This window comes from Vulpes vulpes, chromosome X (genome assembly GCF_048418805.1).
Source record: "Vulpes vulpes isolate BD-2025 chromosome X, VulVul3, whole genome shotgun sequence".
Classification (NCBI taxonomy): domain Eukaryota; kingdom Metazoa; phylum Chordata; class Mammalia; order Carnivora; family Canidae; genus Vulpes; species Vulpes vulpes.
The window spans coordinates 41,222,001-41,249,101 of record NC_132796.1 but is presented as its reverse complement, the minus strand read 5'-3'; the positions used below and the strand labels follow the sequence as shown (position 1 = coordinate 41,249,101).

Here is a 27,101-nt window from a genome sequence, read left to right as displayed (position 1 = left end):
AAAGAAGTTATCAAACTGAAAAACCATAAAACTAATAATCCAGTTAAGAAATAGGCAGAAACCTGAACAGACATCTTCTCAAAGAAGACATACAGATGGCTAACAGACACATGAAATGATGCTCAACATCACTCATCAGGGAAGTACAAATAAAAACCACAATGAGATACCACCTCATACCTGTCAGAATGGCTAAAATTAACAACACAGGAAATAGCAGGTGTTGGCAAGGATGTGGAGAAAGGGGAACTCTCTTACACTGTGGGTGGGAATGCAAACTGGCACAGCCACTATGGAAAACAGTATGGAGGTTCCTCAAAAAGTTAAAAATGGAACTACCAAAAAAAAATGGAACTACCATATGACCTAGCAACTGTACTACCAGGTATTCACCCAAAGGATACAAAAATATTGATTCAAAGGGGTATACGTACTCCGATGTTTATAGCAGCATTGTCAATAATAGTCAAATTACAGAAAGAGCCCAAATGTCCATCCAAATGGTGAATAGATAAAGAAGAGATGGTATATATACATACAATGGAATAATATTCAGCCATTAAAATGAAATTTTGCTATTTGCAATGATGTGGTGGAGCTAGAGTATTATCAAAGTAAAATAAGTCAGAGGAAGACAAATACCATATAGTTTCACTTCATCTGTGGAATTTAAGAAACCAGATGAACATAGGGGAAATAAAAAAAGAGAGGAAATAAAAAAAGAGAGTGAGAAATGCAAACTATAAAATAGACTCTATAAGGAACAAACAGGGTTGCTGGAAGGGAAGTAGGTGGGGTTATGGGCTAAAAGGGTGATGGGTATGAAGGAGGGCACCTGTTTGATAAGCACTGGGTATTATATGTAGTAATGAATTGCTAAATTCTACTCCTGAAACCAATATTACACTATATGTTAACTAACAAGAATTTAAATAAAAACTTGAAACAAACAGGGCAGCCCAGGTGGCTCAGCGGTTTAGCACCGCCTTCAGCCCAGGGCCTGATCCTAGAGACCCGGGATCGAGTCCCACGTCAGGCTTCCTGCAATGGAGCCTGCTTCTCTCTCTGCCTGTATCTCTTTCTTCTCTCTCTCTCTCTCTCTCTCTCTCTCTCTCTCTGTGTCTCTCATGAATAAATAAATAAAATCTTTAAAAAATACTTGAAACAGGGATCCCTGGGTGGCGCAGCGGTTTGGCGCCTGCCTTTGGCCCAGGGCGCGATCCTGGAGACCCGGGATCGAATCCCACATCAGGCTCCTGGTGCATGGAGCCTGCTTCTCCCTCCGCCTGTGTCTCTGCCTCTCTCTCTCTCTCTCTCTGTGACTATCATAAATAAATAAAAAATAAAAAAATAAATAAAAATAAATAAATAAAAAATACTTGAAACAAATAAAAATGAAATAGTATAAGAATAAAAAAATGAAATCTCACTATTTATGACAATATGGATGGACCTAGAGGGTATTATGCTAAGTGAAATAAGTCAGAGAAAGTCAAATACCATATGATTTCATATATATGTGGAATCCGAAAAATAAAACAAATCAAAAAACCAAAAACAGATTCTTAAGTACAGAGAACAAACTGGTGATTGCCAGAAGAGAGGTCAATGAGGTAATGGCAAGATAGATAAGGGGGATTAAGAGATACAAACTTCTAGTTATAAAAATAAATAAGTCACAGGGATGAAAGGCATAGCATAGGAAATAGAATCAATAATATTGTAATAATATTTTATGGTGAAAGATAGTGATTAGGCTTATTATGGTATTCAGTAATATATAAAACTTTCCAATCAGTATGTTGTACATCTGAGGGGTGCCTGGGTGGTCAGTTGGTTAAATGTCTGACTCACGATTTTGGCTTAAGTCATGATTTCAGGGTTGTGAAATCAAGCCCTACGTCAGGCTCCACATTGGCCATGGAGCCTGCTTAAGATTCTCTCTCTCCCCTCTGCCCCCACTGCTCCCCCTTAAAAAAATTTTTGCGCATCTGAAACTAATATAACATTGTATGCTAATTATACTTCAGTAAAAAAATCCACAAGCTAAGATAAATAAATGGACAAGATAAGAAAATTCACACAAGGGAAATGAATGACCAATAAAAATTCCCTGATTATACTGCTTAATTAAAGAACAAGTCATACAAATTAAAGTAATGAGATACTATCTTTCATTCTGGATGAACTCCTGCCTCTAGGCACCTCTTCCTCCTCACCTCACAGGAGCTGTCACATCTCTCCCCAGCTAGAGCTAGGGATGGCCCAGGAGAGCTCTGGCTGGCTGGCATGTTCCTGCTGGGCCTCAGCTCTCCGGTTCTCTTGCTGATGCTCGTGCCACAAACCTGAAGCCAAATGGTGTCCGTGGACTCAATCAGAGCTGCTGGGGCCGGAGGGAAGTTCTTGCAGCCTCCACTATGGGGTCTAGCCCAGGAGCTTCATAGAGTACTCCAAGATTCCTGGAAAGATAGTATCCACACATTCAGGATTCACCCTGCAAACACTTCCTAGAGGCACCAAAGTACAGTTCCTGGCACTGGATACCATGGGGTGGACAAAGTTCAGTTAATACCTATTCTAGTTATTCATCAAAATGGAATATGAGCAAGACCATGAGATTGAGACAAAAATTATTTTTTAAAAATTTGTATTTATTTGAGAGAAAGAGAGCCCATGAGCATGACAGGGAGGGAGGCAGGGAGAGAAGCAGACTCTCTGCTGAGCAAAGAGCCTGATGTGGAGCTTGATCCCAGGACCCTGAGATCATGACCTGAGCTGAAGGCAGATACTTAACCGATTGAGCCACCCAGGTGCTCCAAGACAAAAATTATTAAAGCCCGAAATTCTAGTCCTGCCAATTTTCAGCTATGAGAATATAAAAATGTTTCTTCAGCTTTCTTTTCAAAATGAGTCAAAATTATTCACCTGAAGGGGTTGTGAAAATTAAATGAGATGATGTTTATAAGGCACTTAGCAGCAGGCTGGACCAAGTAAATATTTAATTCATATTAGCAAGTATTGTCATTAAAAGGAATCAGGCCATATGCGGAAGTAGGTAATTCTCTTAATTTGCACAACAATCCTGTTACCCATGTGTTGCCATTATTATTATTTCATTTTATGCACACAGACACAGAGGTTTAGTGATATTAAGTCAAACCCAGTCTACCTGGCTTCAAATTTTACATTCTCAACACTACAGCATATAGTATCTTTTGTATGGTAGGTTTAAAATAAACATGGTTCTGTTTAACAGATGTTGAAAACATGACTGTGATTTGGAACAACAAAAAAAATTAGTTTCTTAAAACAGAAGAGATATGCCATAAGGAAAATGCTAATGGCCTTGGACTACAATGTTTTCACTACCTTGAAATATTCAGAGGTAAAATTGTTTCTCCTTTTACAGGATCTAAGGAGAAGGGGGCATCTCTGTGTCTGCGTCAAGGAACAATTTTATTGTCAAGAAACAATTTTATTCTGATCAACTAATAGAAACACTACAGATTTAGTCATTCTTGTTGGGAAAGGGAAAATATCCTTTATAAAATGAAGAGGAACTTGATTATGAAGAGGAACTTAATTAAGACAACAGAGTAAGAAATGAGATAAAGAGGAAACAAGTAAATAAATAGTAAAATAAAAGACATGAGTAAGTTGAATTTTAAACATATAAACATGATGTTATAGTAAAGAGAGACCTGCTTTCTTTCCTTATGCCCTTGGAACTTCTACAAAATTCCATCAAATAACTTGGCCATGAAGAAAATCTGGCAAGGGCACCTTGGTGGCTCAGTCAGTTAAGTGACTGACTCCTGGTTTTGGCTCAGCTCATGATCTCATAGGTCTTGGGATTGAGCCCTGCATAGGGCTCTGCACTCAGCAGGAAATCTGCTTGAAAGATTATTTCTCTCCCTCTGCCCCTTCCCTCCCCTCAAATAAATAAATCTTAAAAAAAAAAGAAAATCTGATAGATATCTTAATGTTGGGAACTGACAGGCTATATTATTATATTGATCATAATATAAGATGTTCAATATCATTAGTCATTAGGGAAATGCGAAGCAAAACCAAAATATTCCATTCATTAGGAGACAGCTTCGCATCCATCAGGATGGGTAAAATAAGGGGGGAAAAGACAATAACAGGTATCGGTGAGATGTGAATAAATTGGAGCACTCATATATTGCTGGTAGAATTGTAAAATGGTATAGCCACTCTGAAAAACAGTTTGTCAGTTCCTCAAAATGTTACCCATAGGGTCACAGCAATTCTACTCCTAGGTACCTTGCCAAGAAAAATGGAGACATATGTCCACTCCCAAACGTATATACACAACTATTCATAGTAGTATTATTCATAGTAGCCAAGAAGTAGAAACCACCTAAATGTCCATCAACTGAAGACAGGTAAACAAAATTTAGTATATCCATACAAGGGAATATTATTTAGCAATAAAAAAGAAGTATTGATACATGCTACAACATGAATAAACCTTGACATCATTATCTTATGTGAAAGAAGCCAATCACAAAAGACCACATATTTTATGATCCTATTTATGTGAAATATTCAGAATAGGCAAATACATAGACACAAAAAATTGGTTAGTAGTTGCCTAGTCTGGGGGTGTGGGGTGACATGAATGCTGAATGTCTGCTAATGTGTATAAGGTTTCTTTTCTGGGGTTTGGAAAATGTCCTAAAATTAGACTGTGGTGATGATTGTACAATTCTGTGAATGCACTAAAAGCCACTGCTCTAAATGGATGAATGTTATGGTACTGGTATATATCTAAATCTATTTTGTATATATAAATAAATCTGTTTTAAAAGAAAAGAAAGACTTGCCTAAATAACCCAGGATCAAAGTGGGAAGTCAATACAGAAGCTACACAATTTTTACCAGAAGTCATGGAACACACTAAAGTCATATAGAGTGAAATTTACAACTTTAAATGGCTTGATTTTAATCAAAAATAAATGTAACAAAAAGAGTGATGTATTCAGCCTAAAACACTGGAATTAGAAAAAACAAAACCAGGCAAAGCCCCCCCTCCAAAAATAAACTAGTCATTAATAAAAATAAAATCTTAAATAATTCAAATAAATATAATAGGCGGTTTAAAAAAAAAAAAGAGCTGGCCCTTTGAAATGACCAATGTCATAAATCACCCCCTAGCAAACCAGATAAAGGAGGACAGTTTAAAATAAAGAAATACATACACAAACACACACACACACACACACACACACACACACACGGAAAATCTTTCCCAGACAGGGCAGTGTTTCAAAGTAGTTATTGTGAGTTATACATAACTGTATAGCAACGTATTTTAATATTGATGTGAAACAGGTGATTCCCTAGCAAGGTGTAAATTAACAAAGTTAATATAGGAAAAAACAGAAGAGAACAATCAACGTAGAAGAGATCAGGAAAAAAAAAAAGACATAACACAACAAACGCAAATAATAAGACTCTGACCTGTAGAAAGGAAAGGCAAATAGCCCATGGATTTTAGGGTCTGAGGAACAACAACATACTGTTGAGTTCCCTAGGTCTCCTTTTCCTCCCATATATCACAAACAGGACACTGGAGAAGCTTATAACTCAGAACTGTTAAAAGGCACAGACAAAAAAAGCTCTGAGAAATGCCTACTTCCCTTAATCACAGGGCCAAGAAGAGGGTGGCCTCTAAATATACCACCCCACTCCAGCCAAATATTAAGAGAATGCACATTCTCTTCAAGCACCCATACAACATTCTCAAAGACATACCACACTCAGGGAGGGTCATAAAACAAACCTCAATAAATTGAATTTATATGGTGTATGTTCTTTAATATCATCAAACTAGAAATCAGTAACAGATAACAGGAGAGTCTCCAAGCACTTGAAAATGACACAATACATTTCTATATAATCCATGGATCAAAGAGGTGATCTCAGGAGAAGTTAAAAAGTAATGAATGAAAATTAAAATACAACATATCAAAATTTGGGGGATGGAGATAAAGCAATGTTGAGAGGGAAATTTATAGTACTAAAATGTTTATATTAGAAAAGAATTAAGGTCTTAAATCAATCATTTAAGCTCCCATCTCAAGAAATTAGAAAAAGAACAAAGTAAACCCAAAGCAAGCAGAAGAAGTAATAAATATATAAGAGCATAAATCAATGAAATCGAAAACACTTACCAAATTGTTGAATCACTCTATTGTACACCTGAAACAAACAAAAATAGTTGAGACAAAATATATATGTAAATACAGAAAAAAAGAAAGAAATGAAAACAGAAAAACAATACAGAACAATCACTGAAACCAAAAGCTCGTCCTTTGAAAATATTTATAAAATTGGTAATCCTCTAGCAAGACTGATGAAGATACAAATTACCAATATCAGAACTGAAACACAAGGTATAACTAAAGATGCTGCAGCCATTAGAAGTAAAGTAAGGGAATACCACAACAAATGTGCATAAATTCAACAGCTTGGATGAAATTGTCCAATTCTTCAAAAAACACAAATTCCCACAAGTCACTCACTATTAAATAGATACTCTGAAAAAAAATAATAGATAACCTGAAGTCACATAACTACTACAGATGTTGAAGCCATAATCAAAAAGCTTCCAAACGGGAATGTCCAGGCTCAGATGGTTTCACTGGAGGATTCTATCTAACAGTTAGAGGAAAATTAACATAATTCTACATAATCTCTTCCAGAAAATACAAAAGGAGAGATTACTTTCCACCTCATTCTATGAGGCCAGTATTATCCTAACACTAAAACCAGACAAAGACAGTACAAAAAAACTAAAACTGTAGACCAATGTCTTTCATATACCGAGTTGCAGAAAATCCTCAAAAAAAAAAGCATTAGTTCATCAATTCCTGCAATATATAAAAAGAATTACACAGCACAACCAAGTGAGGTTTATTCCAGGAATGTAAGGCTGGTTCAACATTCAGAATTCAATCAGTGCATTCTCCCATATTAACAGGCTACAGAAGAAAAATAACAAGATCATGTAAATTCATACAGTATTGACAAATTTCAATACCCATTCATGATAAAACTAGATAGACACATAGATCAAAGGAACAGAATAAAGAACCTAAAAATAGCCCCACACAAGTATGGCCAATTTATTTTTCACAAAGGTGCAAAACAAGTCAAGGAAGGAAGGATCGTCAACAAATGGTGCTTGACATTCAAATAGATGAGTTTCAGTCTAAGTCTCACTCTATATACAATACTGAACTCAAAATGCACCATGGACAGCAGGAAGGAGAAATGGAACAATCACCAACACACGGGAGAATTTCTCTCTCCTCTCTCAATAACGGGAGACAAGGACACCAAAGAGTACAAATTTTGTATGACACAGTTGACAACTAAACAACTAAATATAATTTTTTATTAAAAGAAGGAACATTTATAAAAATTCACCACGGCCTAGGCCATGAGTCTCCTCCTGTTTCAAGAAATGAGCTTCATAGACATTTTTCTGACCACAGAAAACTAAAGCTAGAAATCTATCAAAAAGATAAACTTTTGGAAACTAAAAACGCACTTCTAAATAACCTGTGGGTAAAAGAAAAATCAACTCTCAGGGAACACTTAGAACATAATGCACCGAACCTCTGGGTCTTTAGAGTGAACTTCAGGACTTTAACGTCGAGAGAAGAGGAAAGCCTGCAAAATAATGATCGAATTATCCAACTGTTAGACAACCGATTCCACCACTGACCACACAGAATGCCCCAACACTCACGCTCCCCGGGCCCCATCTCTTCCACATCCCTCGGACGCAGAGCACTGAGATCCTCCGGACAACTATTAAACACTGCTGAGAACCGTAGCCGCTTCCGGTCACCACCCCTAGCACTGCCCCTTCTGAGGGTTTGGGGCGACGGACGAAGGGGGCGTGGTCCTGCACACGCGCAAAACCACATTCGAAGCCGCTCTCAGCCCAGAGTCAACATGGGGATGTTACGGATCGGTGCTTCGGGGCGTTCGGTGCCCTACAGCCGCGTCGTCAGGCGGGGAACATGGCCGCGCCCGTGTCGCGCTTCCCTGTCGGGTGCGCCATGTTGGGGGAGTAACTGTTCCCTACCAAGGGTAAAGAAGCCTCTAGACTCACAGAGCAGAGCCGCGGAGCTGTCTCCGTGGCGGGGAGCGTGGGTGGCGACGTTCTTTGGGGCGGGCTTCCTGGAGGAGGGGTCTTTGGACCTATACTCTGGATCTGTGTAATAATGTTCAGAGAAGCTGAAAGGCTTCTGACAAGGCGCAGAGGTGCCCGTGGCTGTTCTCTCCCGGCAAATACCACAGGATGAGAAGGTGGGGGGGAAGGTGGGAGAAGTCAGACTGGTTTACAGTCCTCTCCTGGAACATACCACGAGCCAAGAAGGGGAAGAAATTGGGGGTGTGCAAGTCTCCTTGGGATATAGCCCTGAGGGAAAAAGGGGGAGAAGTCAGTGTCAGATACTCTTCTGTTGTTCTTGTAGGGGTTGGCTGCGTGGGATCTGAATGCTCCCATAGTCTACATTATCTCCCACTCCAGCGACCTCAGATAAAATATGTACCAATAATACTTTTTGGTTTTCCTTAATCTAAAGCAATATGTCAATAAAACTGTAGGAAACTATTATTTTTATTTCTATATAAAATAAAATCTGCATAGTGATAATGCCCTTTGAAAATGTAGCTTTAACATAAGACTGATTCTGCCCTACAACCAGCTTGCTGCCCCTAACATTACTTCTAATATGGAAATTCTGGAGATGCTCATATCCTTCTAGGAGATGTCAGTGGGGCAGAAAGGGAAGTCCTGTTGCCCTTTAGCTGGGAATGCCTACTTTTCCTTCAAAACCCAAGTTCGGAGGATCCCTGGGTGGCTCAGCGGTTTGGCGCCTGTCTTTGGCCCAGGGCGCGATCCTGAAGTCCTGGGATCGAGTCCACGTCGGGCTCCTGGCATGGAGCCTGCTTCTCCCTCCTCCTGTGTCTCTGTGCCTCTCTCTCTTTCTCTATGTCTATCATAAATAAATAAATCTTTTAAAAAAAACCCAAGTTCAAGTATCTCCTCCTCCAGGGAATCCTCCTGACAGAGGTCAAAGGCTTTGTACCCTCTGAAGGCTTTTCTGGATCCTCAGATGAGGAAGGTATTTTGAGGGGACCTGACACAGGCTGGATGCAGTCCAGTCACCTCCCCTCTGGGGCTCAGTTTAACAATCTGGAATGTAAGGGTGTCCTACTCAGCCTAAGACCATCTGGGACTAATTTGTAGTCTGACTGATCCATCAATCAATGAGGGAGACCACACACCAGAGGAACTATAGAGTATCTTACTAAACAAAGGAAAAGGTAGAGTTACAGGATTTTGAGGAATGGTGAAGTTTAGATGAGATAGAAATGAAGCAGTGTTTTGGTAACCTCAAAGCAAAACAGGGCTGTATGTGAACCCCAAAGTGAACGGAGTCCTGTTTTCCTGAAAGCAATAAAGCTAAGATGGATGTAAAATGTCATGTCTAGATACCCCTTATCTCTGGTCAGAGTTGGAAATCCTGGTTGCTTCTCCGTGTCTAAGTGACTTAGAGTCTCCAGTGGGAGCAGGATGTTTCATTCATACGGATACCGTTTCAGATGGCAGCTTTCTGATAGTCTGTTATTGTAGAGATGGAAGTTTCCCAGTGACTAAGAAAGCAATAGTCACTCATAGTAGAGTTCTTTATGGCATTACAGCTGCAGAACGTCCTTGGGAGAAATAATGTTTCCTGTTAACTTTGCATCTTAGTTTATCTGTGATTATTCTCCCAGCCTGTTGAATGGCAGGGCAGATTTTTATAGTCTGAGCTAATTTTTGCTATCTTAGAGGGTTGGACTCTAATCATTCCAAATTCTCTTTCTACATATATATCCCTGGTCTGATAGTTTATTGAATGAATAAACAAAGAAGGAATTGAATCAGTGGTAACATCTCTGGCATATAGAGTTCCAAGAATCATTGTCCATGTTGTTGAGCATCCTAATAGTACTACAGTTATATTAAAAAATAATAGGTCTGTTAGACCATTTCAGAGAAGAAGGAAAGATAGAGCCAATAAGCATATGAGGAGAAGTTCAAAGTCGTGAACGATCAGGGAAATAGAAATCAAGACATGATGAGATGACATTTTATACCCATTCACTTTACAAAAATTTCAGTCTGCTAATACCAAGTGTTGAAGAGGATGTGCACCCACAAGATTGTTTTGCCCCGTTGAAGGAATGTGAATCAGTGTAAGTGCTTGTAGAAAGCAAAATGGAGTCTGTCCTGTCAAGCAGGAGCCTATGTCAAGCAATGACCAACCAAGTAGTTAAAGTTACTGCAGCTGATAGATCTCACCAGGATCAGCATCAGCTGACACCCCAGAACTTATAACAAGCAGAACTAGAGGAGGTCTGCAGAGGCCCAATTAAACCCCTTTAAAAGGGGATTTTTTCAGGGGTCCAAGACTAATTAAATCCCTTTAAATGGGGGAAGATTTTTGCAGCAAACTGTCAGACTCTTCAGACATGACCTTTTTTATGTCTGACCACTTTTAAAAAGACAACTGTTACCAAAGGCTCTGCCCAACTCATCTCCGAGCAGAACTGAGATCCTTCACTGGTTGAACATAAGAAGCAATAAGTGCTAAGAACTGACCCAGACTATATGGAGACCTTATCTCAAACGTGCGCTCACAGACTGTCTTTGCGTCTGGTTCGTTAACTTCCTACACCCTTCTGTTATCTTGTTTGTTGTGCGGTTTGTCTCATGTCCTGCTCTTTGTGCTGTGTAAGAAGCCAAGTTTTTTTTTTTTTTTAAAGATTTTATTTATTTATTTCACAGAGAGAACGCGCGTACAAGCAGGGGGAATGGCAGGCAGAGGAAAAGGGAAAAGCAGGCTCCCTACAGAGCCAGGAGCCTAAGGCAGGACTCGGTCCCAAGACTCTGGGATCATGACCTGAACCAACTGACTGAGCCACTCAGGTGCCCAGAAACCAAGTTTAAGCACTAAGCACATGGTAAAGTGTCATTGAGTTTAAATGCTGAACGTGCTATATAATTGTGATTAACTTTGCTTTATTATTGAATAAAGCTGATATTGTGGAAAGACACAACTCGTGTATATACCTTCATACCATGTTTATGGCACCGCTTTAGAAAATAGGCATTCTGGGACACCTGGGTGGCTCAGTGGTTGAGCATCTGCCTTCCACTTGAGTGGTGATCCTGGAGTCCCAGGATCAAGTCCCACATCGGGCTCCCTGCATGGAGCCTGCTTCTCCTCCCTCTGCCTGTGTCTCTGCCTCTCTTACTCTGTGTCTCTGCTGAATAAATAAATAAAATCTTAAAAAAAAAAAAGAAAATAGGCATTCTCTCCTACAGTGAATATTTACATACCTCACAATTCGGCCAGTCCACTCTTAGGAATATATCCAAAAGAGGGTAGGGCACCTGGTTGGTTCATTCAGTTAAGCGTCTCACTCTTGATTTTGGCTCAGGTCATGATCTCAGGGTCGTGAAGTTGAGCCCCACATCAGGCTCTGCACTGGGTGTGGAGCCTGCCTAAGACTCTCTCCCTCTCCCTCTGCCCCTCCCCACCCCCTCACACCCTCTCTTTGTCAAAAAACAAAAAAATCACTCCCACATGAAACCTAGGATATGCATGAAAATCTGTTCACAATAGCAAAACCTAGAAACAAAAATGGATGCGCATCAACAAGAGTCAAAATGAATAAACTAGGATAATACTCAATATGGATGAATATTAAGGGAAAAATACCCTGTAATTCCCAAAAGACTATATAAAGCGTAACACACTTTTATAAGATTAAAAGCTACTAATATAAAAACATAAGCTATTTAAGACTGTATGTAGTTACAATAAAATTATAATAAAATACTATATTAAAAATAAAAGATTTATGAACTTGGGATTCAGTTCAGGGGAGGCAGAGCAATGAATTGGGGGCCCAGGTTACCATCAAGGCCGTACAATGGGTAGTAGGCACATTAAGTGCTAACTTTATTATTACACCTATTTACATTAGGGGTACCTGGGTGGCTCAGTCAGTTAAGCGTCTGCCTTCGGCTCAGTTCATGATCCCAGAGTCATGGGATGGAGCCCCACATCAGGCTCCTAGCTCAGAGGGAAGTCTGTTTCTCCCTCTGCCCCTCCCCCACTGCCCATGCTCTCTCTGTCTCTCTCTAATAGATACACAAAATCTTTAAAATAAATATAAAAAATAAAATAAAGTAAATAAAAACTATTTAAGTCAATTGGGAAAATAAGGCTATTAGATAAATATCTAAATGTAAAAAGACAAAGTCTGCTTGGAGAAAAAGTGCTGTCCCTTCCTTGAATAGAGCAATAAAATTTTTGGCCCCAGCCCAGAGATGCCATCCAGTGGTGGGAAGAGCAGAGAGACAGGAGCCCCATGACCTTGACACTTACTGAAGTCCCTGCTAAAGATGCTCTGGCTCCATGGCTCACTCCATCATGCCTGCTCAAATGTCCTTTCTCTTGATGTCTTCTTTCCCTGACCTACCCCCACCACTCTCTAGCTCCTCACCATGCCTTAGTTTTCTTCATAGCCTTCTTTTTTTTTATCAGAAATTATCTTATTCAGGAAGCTCTGGTGGCACAGTGGTTTAGCGCTGCTTGCAGCCCGGGGTGTGATCCTTGGAGACCCGGGATCAAGTCCCACATTGGGTTCCCTGCATGGAGCCTGCTTCTCCCTCTGCCTGTGTCTCTGCCTCTCTCTCTCTGTGTGTGTCTCTCATGAATAAATAAATAAAATCTTTTTAAAAAAAGAAATTATCTTATTCATTTACTATTTGCTCATTTACTTGTTCATGCTACTACTGAAGTGATTTCTGCCTCTCATATATGTGGAGTAACTGCTTTATTTTTGGTATCTTTACTAGAGATGTAGACAGCAGTAAAATACACACAACCAGGGTCATTATCTTAAAAGATTAATTATTCCCTTCAAAAGATTCTGCAGGCATCTCTGGATGACATGACTAATTATAAAATTGATTTAGTAGGAGTAACGTAGGAAACAATAAAGAGATGGAGAACTTAAGACCCTATTTATTCATCAAATATTTATTGATCACCAGTCACTGCTCTTGGTACTTGATATTTGGTAAAATAAAATAGACCCCAAATTCCTGGCTTCACCAGCCCAACATCCTAGTGGGGAAAAGAGCAATAAACATGGTTTTCTCAAAAGTTGATAACTACTACAGGGGGTGGATGGGGCAGTAATGTGAGTTAGAAATAGGGGAGGAGGGGGGCTACAACTTTAGAGAGATCAGAGTCTCCTTTTAAACTCTACAACTGGCCCACTCCAGGATTCAGGATCCTGGAGTGGGCCACTTGTGAATCTTCACATTTATGCTGGCAACCAGTTGAAAACAAGGAAAAATGCAAGGTCAGAATATTTACAGATCTGCAGCTAAGGACATAATGATGAGCACCTCTTTGTCCTATGGTAAATGCAAAGAATGATATCCACAGTCTTTATTTATTTATTTTTAAATTTTATTTAAATTCAATTAATTAATATATAATGTATTATTGGTTTCAGAGGTAGAGGTCAATGATTCATCAGTCTTATACAACACACAGTGTTAATTATATCACGTGCCCTCCTTAATGTCCATCATCCAATTACCTCATCCCCCCTCCCCCACCCCTCCAGCAACCCTCTGTTTCCTATGATTAGGAGTCTCTTATGTTTGTCCCCGTCTCTGATTTCATCTTGTTTTATTTTTTCCTCTTTTCACCTATGATCCTCTATTTTGTTTCTTAAATTCCACATATGAGTGAGATCATATAATAATTGTCTTTCTGTGATTGACTTATTTCACTTGGCGTAATATCCCCCAGTTCCATCCATATCATTGCAAATGGCAAGATTTCATTTTTTGATGGCCGAGTAGTATTCCATGATATATATATATCACATCTTCTTTATCCATTCATCTGTTGATGGATATCTGGGCTCTTTCCATAGTTTGGCTGTTGTGGTCATTGTTGCTATAAACATTGGGGTGCAGGTCCCCTTCGGATCACTGCATTTATATCTTTAGGGTACATACCCACTACTGCAATTGCTGGGTTGTGGGGTAGCTCTATTTTCAACTTTTTGAGGAATCTCCATACTGTTTTCCAGAGTGGCTGCACCAGCTTGCATTCTCACCAACAGTATATGAGGGTTCTGCTTTCTCTGCATCCTCGCCAACATCTGTCATTTCCTGACTTGTTAATTTTAGCCATTCTGACAGGTGTAAGGTGGTATCTCATTGTGGTTTTGATTTGTATTTCCCTGATGTTGGGTGATGTTGAACATTTCTTCATATGTCTGTTGTCCATTTGTTTGTCTTCTTTTGAGAAATGTCTATTTATGTCTTCTGCCCATTTCTTGATTGGATTATTTGTTCTTTGGATGTTGAGTTTGATAAGTTCTTTATAGATTTTGGATACTAGCCCTTTATCAGATGTCATTTGCAAATATCTTCTCCCATTCTATCAGTTGTCTTTTGGTTTTATCAATTATTTCCTTTGCTGTGCAAAGGCTTTTTATCTTGATGAAGTCCCAATAGTTCATTTTTTAAAAAGATTTTATTTATTTACTCATGAGAGACAGAGAGAGAGGCAGAGACACAGGCAGAGGGAGAAGCAGGCTCCATGCAGGATGTCCAACGCAGGATTAGATCCTGGGTCTCCAGGATCACACCCTGGGCCGAAGGCAGGCACTAAACCACTGAGTCACCCAGGGATCCCCCAGTAGTTCATTTTTGCCTTTGTTTCCCTTGCCTTTGGAGACCTGTCTAGTAAGAAGTTGCCACCTGTGTTCTCCTCCAGGATTTTGATCGATTCCTGTCTCACATTTAAGTCTTGCATCCATTTTGAGTCTATTTTTGTGTATGATGTGAGAAAATGGTCCCATTTCATTCTTCTGCCTGTGGCTGTCCAATTTTCCCAACACCATTTGAGGAGTGATATCCACAGTCTTCTGATCAGCCTTGTCTTACATGCTTTCTTCCTTTAGTAGACGAAAAATATCTTACAATACTAAAAATATTATCTGTCTTCCACTGACAGAGGTAGAGGAAAGCCTGGTAAAAGTATCAGGTTCAGTGGCTAAGCAGGGACCTCTGGACCAACAGCCACAACCATTTACACATGTCAGTAGACAACAGGCAATGATGGCTTATTTATTTTACACCCAACTTTTTAATGGAAGAATTTTACACTACACAGAAGTTGAAAGAATTGTACTACAAACATCCAAATGCTCTCCACCTGGATATAACAACTGTTAACTTTTGCTACATTTCCTTTATCTCTTTTTGTACATACATACAGGCCCCATCATTTCAAAATAATGTCAAAAATAAGTAAATACAAAAATATAATATCCAAAGAAAATTATTTAAGTAACTGAAGTAGAGGTTAAAGGCTGTATGTATTCAGCTGATGGGCATCAGGTAACCCCCACCCACCCCACCCACTCCACCTCGCATTGAAGCAGGATTAGGGTTGGTTTTTTTTAAAGATTTTATTTACTTATTTTGACACAGAGAGAGCATGAGCAGGTGGAATGGCAGGCAGAGGGAGAGGGAGAAGAAGTAGGGAGGAGGGCAGGCAGAAGGAGAGGGAGAAGCAGGCTCCCCACTGAGCAGGGAGCCTGAGTTGGGGCTCAATCCCAGGACCCTGGGACCATGGCCTTAGCCGAAGGCAGATGCCTAACCAGCTGAGGCACCCAGACACCCCAGGATTAGGATTTTTATAGGGAAAAGTTAGATATGTGTCTTTGCACTTTGGGCTTAGGTGATGATTTTTTTTTTTTTTTTTTTACCTTAAGAGAAACTCACAGTTAGGGGGTTGTTCTTGTTTTTGTGCTCTTCTCTCAATCAGAGCTGCATACCATCAGAACAGTACTTTCTGAGAATTGTTTTTATAAGCCTTGTGGCTTATCCATTAATCAAAGTTCATGCGGGAGGGGAAAGAATAGATAGCAAAAGAAAGAAAGGACTCCAGCATGTTTGTTGTATAATACCTTTCTACAGTAAACTGGACATCATGCTCCCTAAAAGCTAAATACTCATCATGTATCTCCTCAGGGACTGAATATACAAACAGACAATGGCCAGACCTATACAGTTGATCCTTGAACAAGGGAGTTTTGACTGCACAGGTCCACTTATAGGCAGAATTTTTTTTTTTTTTGGCAGAATTTTTTTTGATAAATACAGTATAGTATTGTAAATGTATTCTCTCATGATTTTCTTAATACCATTCTTTTCTCTAGCTTACTTAAATGTAAGAATACAGTATATAATATACATACAACATACAAAATATGTGTTCATCAACTATATTATCAGTAAGGCTTCCAGTCAATGTTAAGCTATTAGTTAAATTTGGGAGCAATCAAAAGTTATTCCACTGTGTGAGGGGGAGGTCAGTCCCCCTAAACTCAGCATTGTTCAAGGGTCAACTGTATGTAACACTAGAACTCTGACCTACAACCTCTGTAGCAACAATCCTGGGAAGCCAAACCACTGCCTCTGCAGCAGTGGTTCTAGACGGTCAGAACTTGGTCAATGACTACCAACCTCCTCATTTTTTTTGCCCCCACTCTCCACTTCCAACTCAGGTCCAACCAGAGAAAACAAAATCTGCTCCCCAAACCAATCACCTAGGATGCGCTGCTTCTAGTTAGCCTGCCTACAGCTTCCCCATGCCAACAGCTTTACAATCAGGGCATACCTGAAGCCTTCCCTTTTTTTTACCGTAAAGCTTTTTCCACTCCTTTGTCTGCCTTTGAGTCTCTGCCAAAAGGCAAGTGACAATGTCAGACTTCCTTGCCATGGTGAGCTCAGAATAAATGGCCTTTGCTGTTCTCATTTGGTTTGTCTTCATTTATTTCCACAGGACGTGCCTGAAGTCTTTCTTTTCTTCACTATAAAGCTTTCCTACATGTTGGTGACTGATTCCCTTGCTATAGAAAGCTTTGTAGCCTCTTTCCCCATTGGAGTCATCTTTGTATATTTCCACACTCCTAAGAACAAGGACCTTGTTTTTATGTTTTGTTTTGTTTTGTTTTTTGCATAGCCACAAGCCCATTCCCACATCTAAGAAATCCAAGATATGAATTTCAGTTTTTTAAAAAAGATTTTATTTATTTATCTGAGAAAGAGAGAGAGTGCTCGCAAGCGTGCGTGGGGGGAGGGGCAGAGGGAGAGGAACAAACCGACTGCGCACAGAGCCCTATGTGGGGCTCTCCATACAGGACCCTGAGATCATGACCTGAGCCAAAGTCAGACGCTTAACTGACTGAGCCACCCAAGCACTCTAACTTTCAATTTTATTTAAAAATTATCATACAGTAAAATTAACTTCTTTGTGTACAATTCATTAGTTTGAATACATGTATAGATTTGTAAAACCACCACTACCATCACGTTACAGACAGTTCCATCACCTTCTCCAACTCCTCCCAAAAACTGCATCACACTTAAGAAATTTAACAATCATAAAATAATATATGCATCCCAACTTCAAGTTTTTCTAATTATCCTCAAATTTCTTTTAAAGTCCCAAATACAAATAGGGTTCATTCATGGCATTTGGCATCATTCATGGCATCACACCTCTTTAGTCTCTAATCTCTTTTTAAACTAAGAGTATTTTCCCAGCCTGTTTGTTTTTTTGTTTGTTTTTGGGTTTTTTTGTTTTTGTTTTTGTTTTTTTGTTTTGTTTTTGTTTTTTTAAATCTGTCATGACCTTGGTATTTTTGAAGAGTTTGCCAGTTGTGTTGTAGATGGTTCTGCATTTCTAATTGTTTCCTCATGAATAGATTCAGGTCAAACAGCTTGGGAAAGAAATCTGCATGGGTGATTTGTCCCTCTCAGTGAGTCATGTCTGGAGACATGTGTCCATGCATCCTATATTTGTTAATACTAAATTTAATTTCTTCATTGTAAAGAAATCTTTTTTTCTTTTCTTTTTTCTTTTTCTTAAGATTTATTTATTTATTCATGAGAGACACAGACTGAGAGAGAAAGGCAGAGACATAGGCAGAGGGAGAAGCAGACTCCTCACAGGGAGCCTGATACGGGACTCGATCCCAGATCCCAGGATCACCTGAGCCGAAGGCAGGTGCCCAATTGCTGAGCTACCCAGGAGTCACATTCTTTTCTTTTCTTTTTTTTTTTTAAGGACTTTTTTTTTTTTTTTTTATGATAGTCACAGAGAGAGAGAGAGGCAGAGACATAGGCAGAGGGAGAAGCAGGCTCCATGCACCGGGAGCCCGATGTGGGATTTGATCCCGAGTCTCCAGGATCGCGCCCTGGGCCAAAGGCAGGCGCCAAACCGCTGCGCCACCCAGGGATCCCCAGGACTTATTTATTTATTTTAGAGAGAGAGCGCAGGGAGGGACAAAATTAAGAGTCATAACGTACACTTAATTGACTGAGGAAGCCAGGTGCCCCAGAAATCCTTTTTCTTTTGTATTTAATTATTTATCTGTTGGGTAATTCATTGATGATCCTGTGAATAATCTCTTCCCCCAATGTGTTAGTTTGCTAAGTCTGCCATAACCTAATTCCATAAAACTGGGTGGCATAAACAACAGAAATCCACTTTCTTACCATTCTGGAGGCTAGAAGTCCAAGGTCAAGGTGTTGGCAAGTTTAGTTTCTTCTGAGGCCTCTCTCCTTGGCTTGCATATGGTCCCTCTCTTGCTGCATTTTTACATGGTTGCTCTATGCATGTGTGGCATGTTTGGTGTCTCTCTGCAAATCCTAATCTCCTCTTCTTATAAGGATACCAGTCAGATTGGATCAGTGCCTACCCTTAAGGCATCATTTTAACTTAATCACCTCTTTAGAGGCCCTATCTCCAAATATGTCACATTCTCAGATACTGAGGATTAGGGCTTCAACATATGAATTTTGGGGGAACACAATTCAGCCCATGACACACAGGTAAGCATTCATAAAATTGTTTTATCATCCATTGATTATGTTTGCCTAAAACAATGATTAACTTGGGATTTGCAAATGGTGGTTTTCTAATTCTGTATCTTTCTATATTAGTTGACATTGTTCTGTAAAGAGTTTTCCTTCCTTGCATGTTCATTTGTTTGTTGAGAATTATTTGTTTGTTGAGAATCATTTGTTTGTTGAGAATTATTTGTTTGTTGAGAATTATGATGTGCCAGCATCATAATGTATTTGCAGATACATTATATAACATACAACTAATGCTTAAGAAATATCAGTGCAATTAATGAATAGTAAGTACTATCATAACATTCTACTGGAAATCCTACACACAATACTCATTGATTCCAGTTTCCTTCCCCAATTGCAATTTGTTATATATACTGGTTCTCGGGTCTTTCTTTACCTTGCTCTCTCTGAAAATATGTTTATTCTTACTTCTAATATTACATCTTGATGCTTCTTGAATCTACTGATTGGAATCATACTGATTATTTGACTTCATTGATTTCTTTGAGTCCTACTGATGCACACTTGGATTTTTCTTTTTTTTTTTTTACACTTGGATTTTTCTATATTTTTCTATTTCAAACAATGCCACAGTGAGCGACCTTATAATATACCTTCCAAACATGTATAGGTAAATTCCTCGAATAGAGTCCCAGAAATGTAGCTTCTGAGTTGTAATTAAATGCATTTGTAATTTGCTAAATATTTTCAGGTTCATCTCCATAGAATTGTATCACTGACTATGCCCAACATAGAGTGTCGGTTTTCCCACAACTTCACCAACAGAGTGTGTTATCAAACTTTTAGATTTTTGCTAATCTTGATAGATGAGATATGATATTCCAAGTGCTGTTTAAATTTTCATTTCTCTTAGTATGAAAGTGATTGAGCATCTTTTCATATGTTTCGAATCCCTTGTAATCCTCCTTTAGTCTTACTCGGTTATGGCATATGATTTTTTTAATGCACTGTTAGATTCTGTTTCCTAATGTTTTACTTAGGAATTTTTTTCTTTGATGTTTCTAAATTAGAATGCTCTAAATTTTCCATTTTTGTGCAAAACTCCACAAGTCAATGTACACACATGTAAACATCACCACAATCAAGATTACAAATATTTCTATCACTGTGCCCCCAAAGTCTCTTCTTGCCTATTTGTAATCTATAAGTCCTCCCCATCCTCACCTCCAAATAACCACTGATGTGTTTTCTGTCATTATAGATTCATGTGCACTTTCTAGGATATTATAGAAATGGAATAATATAGTATTTTCTCTTCTGTGTTTGGTTTCTTTCACCCAGCATAATTATTTTGAAATCATTCAGGTTGTGTGTGTCTACTTTTTATTGCTGCATAGCATTATAGTGTATGGATCTACCACAGTCTATCTTTATCTATCCATTTGACTCTTTTTTTAAAGATTTTATTTATTTATTCATGAGAGACACTCAAAGAAAGAGAGAGGCAGAGACACAGGCAGAGGGAGAAACAGGTTCCATGCAGGGAGCCCGATGCGGAACTCGATCCCGGGGCTCCAGGATCAGGCCTTGGGCTGAAGGTGGCGCTAAACCGCTGAGCCACCGGGGCTACCCCTATCCATTCGACTCTTAGTGGACTTCTGTGTTCTTCCCAGGTTTAGGCTCTTTTTTTTTTTTTTTTTTTTTTTTATGATAGTCACAGAGAGAGAGAGAGAGGCAGAGACACAGGCGGAGGGAGAAGCAGGCTCCATGCACCGGGAGCCCGATGTGGGATTCGATCCCGGGTCTCCAGGATCGCGCCCTGGGCCAAAGGCAGGCGCCAAACCGCTGCGCCACCCAGGGATCCCGGTTTAGGCTCTTATACATAAAGTTATTTTAAACATTCATGTACAAGTCTATGTATGGACATAAGCTGTTATATCTTTTGGGTAAATACCCAGAGTGGAATGGCTGGGTCATACAGTAGGTGTATGTTTACCTATTTAAGAAACTGCCAAGCTGTTTTCCCATGTACTTTTATAATTTTACAATTCCACCAGCAGTGTGTGACAGTTCCAGTTGTTCCTCACCCTTGCCAACACTGGTGAAATTGTCTTTTTAGTTTTAACCATTCTAATGGCTGTGAAGTGATATCTCATTGTGATTCTAATTAGCATTTTCCTGCTGTCTAATGAATCTTTTCATGTGCTTAATGGCCATTTGTATGTTTCCTAAGGAGAAAACTTAGATTATGGATGTCACTCTTTCTCCTTTTCCAATATATGTGTTCAAGGTTACAAATTTCCCTTTAAGCATTGCTTTCACCATATCTTTTTTTTTTAAGATTTTATTTTTTTTAATTTACTAATGAGAGACAGAGAGAGAGAGAGAGAGGCAGAGACACAGGCAGAGGGAGAAGCAGGCTCCATTCGGGGAGCCTGACGTGGGAATCGATCCCTGGTCTCCAGGATCACACCCTCGCTGAAGGCGGCGCTAAACCGCTGAGCCACCTGGGCTGCCCGCTTTCACTGTTATCTCACAAATTTTCGTTAAGTTGTATATTTCATTTTATTTACTTCAAATATTTTTCATTTCTCTTGAGGCTTTTTCTTTGACCCATGTTTTATTTAGAATTGTGTTATTGAATGTCTAAATATTTGGGGATATGGATAGAGATAGAGATAGAGATAGAGATATATATTTTATGAGGGGAGAGAGAGAGCCTGTGTGAGTGGCAGGGGAAGGGCAGAGGCAGAGGGAGAGAGAGAGAATCTATTGGACTGTGTTTTTCTTGCTTTTAGCATGCTTTTATAATTTTTTGTTGAAAGCTGGACATGATGTGTTGGGTATCTGATGTACATGGGCCTTTAGTGTGAAGTTTTATGTTAATCTGACTATGAGCTGAGCTGTGTTTAATGTTTGCTATAGCTATAGCTGCCAGAGCCTTGAGATACCGCTAGTGTCCTTGTTTTTGTTTTTCTTCTCTCCCTAAGAAGAAAAAAAAAAGTGTCTTTGAATTCCCATAATATATTAATATATAATATAATAATATAATTAATATAATATTCTGTCATATAGAGTCTGTGTTCTTCAGCTCTTTCAGTTTTAATCCACTGTCATTATTCTGGAGGCCAGTTGATGTGGTGGTATGGAGTGAAGGAAAGGAAGCATTCTTTTTTTTTTTAAGATTTTATTTATTTGAGAGAGAGAGAGAGAGAAAACAAGCAGAGGGAGGGCTAAAAGGAGAAGCAGGCTCCCCGCTGAGCAAGGAGCCCAACACAAGGCTCCATCCCAGGACCCTGAGATCATGACCTGAGCAGAAGGCAGACACTTAACTGACTGAGGGACCCAAGCACCCAGGAAAGAAAGTGTTCTGTAATTGTATAATTAAATCTCATTCTTTTACTGGGCCTGAGTGTCTGGAATGTGACCTTCAGAAGTGTTTTTTAGCCTTTTTTTTCCCCTCACTCCCTTTAGATCAGAGAGGAAGGTTAGAGAGGGCTGGAGTTGACTGCCTTTCCCCATATAGACAAATCTCTGGAAAAAATTTGTTTCTTTTGGAGAACAGTCCCTCATTACAGAGAAATCTCTGGGTGTACATCAAAATGGTAACTTTGATCCTCCTCTTACCCACAACCTAAGGGAGTTTTCTTAGATTTTCACTTTGAGAATCTGGTTGGGTTCCTGGAGGTAAAATCTGTAAAAGTGTGAGGCCTCCCTAAGACTGGACCCCCAGATGTTTCTCCCTCACAAGCTGATCTACTCTTAGCCTCTGGCAATTTGTCAAAATTACCAGTGAAAGGTCCTACCAGTTTATGGCTCCAATGGCTTCAGCTTCAGATAACGTAAGCTAACATTGGCTGTGATTCCCTGTATTTGTTTGTCTCTCCAAATTTTGGGGTGACTGTTGGCTCCATAATCCTGATTCTCTGAGAAGTCTATGAAAAGTCAATGATTTTCAGTTTGTTCAGCATTTTTTTTCTTGTTGTTAGAGAGTAATGACCTCCAAGCTCTTAATACATCAGAGCTGAAACTAGAGGTCTGTATGTACTTCTAATCTCGAGTGGTTAAAATAAAATCTTGAGTGGTGCATTTTACTGCATGTAAATTTTTCCTTAAAAATGTAAATAAATACTGACCTCCAGTTTATGATATGCATGTTGAAGTTTTTAGGAGTGATGCATACTGGTGACTGGAAAATATTGAAATGCATCCATAAAAAGCCAAGTTGATGAATGGACAGAAGGGTGGATAAATGAATAGAAGAGATATATTTAATAAAATGTGTTTTTCTGCATGCTTACTTTAAAATTCTTTCAACTTTTCTTTATACCTGGAAGTGCTCATAACAAAATGTTGGAATTAGTGTATCATTTTGTATATAATTGTTTCATTTATTTATTTATTTATTTATTTATTTATTTATTTATGATAGTCACACAGAGAGAGAGAGAGAGGCAGAGACACAGGCAGAGGGTGAAGCAGGCTCCATGCACTGGGAGCCCGACGTGGGATTCGATCCCGGGTCTCCAGGATCGCCCCCGGGGCCAAAGGCAGGCGCCAAACTGCTGCGCCACCCAGGGATCCCCCTATATAATTGTTTCTGATTAATTTTTCCCCATAATATTGCTCATACTGTTGGGTCTCGCTGTAGTTTGACCTTTGGTTAGCATCTGGTTTGTTTCCAGGTTCTGATGGTGTTAATAGGCTTTCATGAATGTCTTTTTACATGTTTTCTGGGCATATGGGCAAGAGTTTCTCTTGGGGTTATTCCTAAGAGTAGACTCACAGTGTGGTGAGGTATTTGTAGAAGGGGATGCCAAATAATTTTCCAAAATGGGTTCACTAATTTATACTCCCATGAACACTGTAAGAGATATTGTGGGTCTGCGCTCTCACCAACATTTAATCTTGTTCAATTGCTTAATTTTTGTCCAATGAAAGGGTATATATGGTAACTCACCATGGTCTCAACATGAATTTCTCTGACCATTCAAGATTTGCTAATTATCTTATTTCTTTTTTAACTTCTACTTCCTTTGTGGATATTTTGTTTTCCTGTCCTACAGTTTGTACTAAAAGCTTAAATAATTGGTTTCAGTCTTTCTCATTTACTAATAAATGGACTTTATGATATAAATCATCTTAAGTATATCACTTTGCACATCACATAGGTGTTATGTAGTGCTCTTGTAATTCCAAGTAGCTGGTAATCTGTTTCCACATCCTCCTTAACATAAGTATTGTTTTTAGAAATTTTATGTATTTATTCATTAGAGACACAGAGAGGCAGAGACATAGGCAAAGGGAGAAGCAGGCCCCCTGCATGGAGCCAGATGCGGGACTCAATCCCATACCCCAGGATGACGACCTGAGCCAAAGGCAGATGCTTAACCAACGCAGGTGCCCTCCTTAACCTAAGTATTAATTTTGTGTGAGTGCTTTCACTGTCCAAGCATTTGAGATTTTTGCTGTCTCTTTGTCTTTATCTCCATTTTTATTGCATTCTAGTCTGTGAATATGGCCTGTGTGATATAATTTGTTAAGATTTGTTATATCCTTTGTGGCCTAGTGCAAGGAAAATTTTTTCAGAATATGTCATTTATGTGTAAAACATGTGCATTCTCTGTTGAGGATGAAATAAGGATTGAATATAGACATATAAAATATCAAGCTTTTAAGTTGTATTATTCCAATATGAATACCTTGCATATGTCATCCCTTGACCTGTCCATTTCTGTGGGATATAATATTTTTATACTGCAATTGAATATTTGCAAAATTTTTCCTGTTGTATTAGTTTTTATTTTATATATTTCAAAAGCATATACACACCCCCACACATATAGATGCTCAGATTGGTGGATTTTCTCAGTGGTTGCATGCTTTATTTCTCTCAAAATTCTTCACTTTGAAATCTATTTTATTAATATTATTAGTTGTGAATATTTCCATCCATTTCTTGTCCTAATTTTAAAAAAATTCATGATAAACTTCTTACATATATACTAAAATAGAACAAAAAGCATGCCGAATCCTCATGTACCCATCACTCAGTTTGAACAGTTATCAACATTCTGTCTTTCTTGCTTCATCACTCCTCCACCCCTCACTCCTGTCCTCCCTTGTATGAGTATTTTAAAGATAATACCAGACTTCATATCATTTCACCCATATACTTCAGTATAAATCTCTATCATCAAAGGATGCTTTGCTTTCATCTTCTTTATCTCCTCCTCCCTCTTTTTTTTAATGTTTTAATTTAAATAATCTTTACACCCAACTCGGGGCTTGAACTCATGACCCTGAGACCAAGAGTCAGGCACTTAACTGACCAAGTCACCCATGCACCCTGGCCTAGGCCCTTTCAAAAACCTTTCCCCACTGCTGGGTCAGAAGGGCCTTCAGCTGGCATGGACTCTCCTACCACAGTCAGGGAGGGCTTCCCATAAGAGGTATGTGAGTTGGGTTTTGAAGAATGAGTAGCAGTTCATCCATTGAAGAGATATGATGGCTTCTTCTCATCTCTGCACCAGAGGGGCAATGGTATCTCCATAATTTCCATATTTGAGGTACTACAGGGCAGTAAACTCATTGTGGGGCAATGCTGAAAATTGGTTGTAATGCTGCACCAGCATAATTATCACTTAGATTTAATTTTATAAGTGACCCTAACTGCCTTTAGGGAAATAGGAATTAGGATGATGACTGCTCTGGCTGCTTCCTGCTGAAATGAGGTGGCGGTTGTGCAGCAGTTAGAATCTATCCAGGGGTCAGTTCAGGGATGGCAGTATGGCTCCAAGGGGGGGGGGGTCACAATTGACAGCAAACAGTGTATGCATCAGCACATGCAAACGGATAAGCATTAAACAAGTGTTGGGGGGGCGGCACCTGGGTGGCTCTGTGGTTGAGCCTCTGCCTTTGGCTCAGGTCATGATCCCAGGGTCCTGGGATTGAGTCCTGCATCAGTCTCCCTGCAGGGAGCCTGCTTCTCTCTCTGCCTATGTGTCTCTGCCTCTTCTTTGTGTCTCTCATGAATAAATAAATAAAAATATTTTTTTTAAAAAAGTGTTAGGTTCAAAACTGTGATCACATCTCTTAGTTAAGATCCCCAATTACCAATTCTGTCAAATAGGCCAGTGGATATTTTGATCTTATTTAATTGATCATGAATGTCTCCTATAAATTGGGACACCTTGTGGGGATTATCTGTAATTTTAAAACAACACATGGGAAGAAATTTAGCACACCTCAAATGGCATAGCAATAGCAGATAGTCAGTAATGTCCTGGTTTTCAAGAAGTCCCTATCTGACTTCACTTAATTCACTTAATTGGTTGAGTGTGTCTAGTGCCTGGGAAGTATCATTTAGAGTCCTGCTGAGCAAGCATACTGTTTTGGTTATTTTGTGTTGCGGTCCCAACATAAGTCCTAGAAGTGCCATAGTGAGCTTTGAGGCTCCTCTCACCATGAAGGCTGTTTTATGTTTGGCTAAAGCCTTTGTTTGCAATTGTACATCAATAGAGGTGGCTTCTAGGATGAATATGACTAAGGGATAAAACCATGAAGAAGCCCCTTTTTGGGAAATACATCGCAATACAAGCCTCCCTCAAAAAATTAGAAAAAAATTCAAATACACAAGCTAACCTCACACCTAAAGGAATTGGAGAAAGAACAGCAAGTTAAGCCTACACCAAGCAGAAGTGAGATAATAAAGATTTGAGCAGAACTCAATGAAATAGAGATTAGAAGAACTGTGGAACAGATCAATAAAACCAGGAGTTGGTTCTTTGAAATAATTAATAAGATAGATAAACCTGCCAGTCTTATCAAAAAGAAAAAAGACTCAAATTAATAAAATCGTGAATGAGGGGCACCTGGGTGGCTCAGTGGTTGAGTGTCTGCCTTTGGCTCAGGTCATGATACTGGGATCCAGGAATTGAGTCCCACATCAGGCTCCCTATAGGGAGCCTGCTTCTCCCTCTGCCTATGTCTCTGCCTCTGTGTCTGTATCTCTCATGAATAAATAAATAAAATCTTTTTAAAAAAAAGTCATGAATGAAAGAGGAGAGATCAC

At 39.2% G+C, this 27,101-nt stretch overlaps 1 protein-coding gene and 1 pseudogene across 9 annotated transcripts in view; one reads left to right on the top strand and one right to left on the bottom strand.

Moving 5' to 3' along the window:
• The window catches only part of ZNF81 (zinc finger protein 81), a 109,958-nt gene extending 101,806 nt beyond the window's left edge, over positions 1–8,152 (bottom strand). For 2 of the 9 annotated variants that reach the window (XM_072743256.1, XM_072743255.1), the window contains exons 1-3: positions 7,784–7,904; positions 6,201–6,228; positions 2,220–2,459 (exon numbers count right to left, since the gene is read on the bottom strand). Coding sequence is in view for 4 of the 9 variants with exons in the window: in XM_072743254.1 (XP_072599355.1) it covers positions 2,220–2,291 (72 nt within the window). In the remaining 5 variants the exon portion in view is untranslated. Of the gene's footprint in view, positions 1–2,219; positions 2,460–6,200; positions 6,229–7,650; positions 7,705–7,783 lie in introns of all 9 variants that reach the window. The other 7 variants (XM_072743254.1, XM_072743253.1, XM_072743258.1 and 4 more) reach the window with 7 other exon arrangements.
• The window catches only part of LOC140596107 (uncharacterized), a 36,508-nt pseudogene continuing 12,747 nt past the window's right edge, over positions 3,341–27,101 (top strand).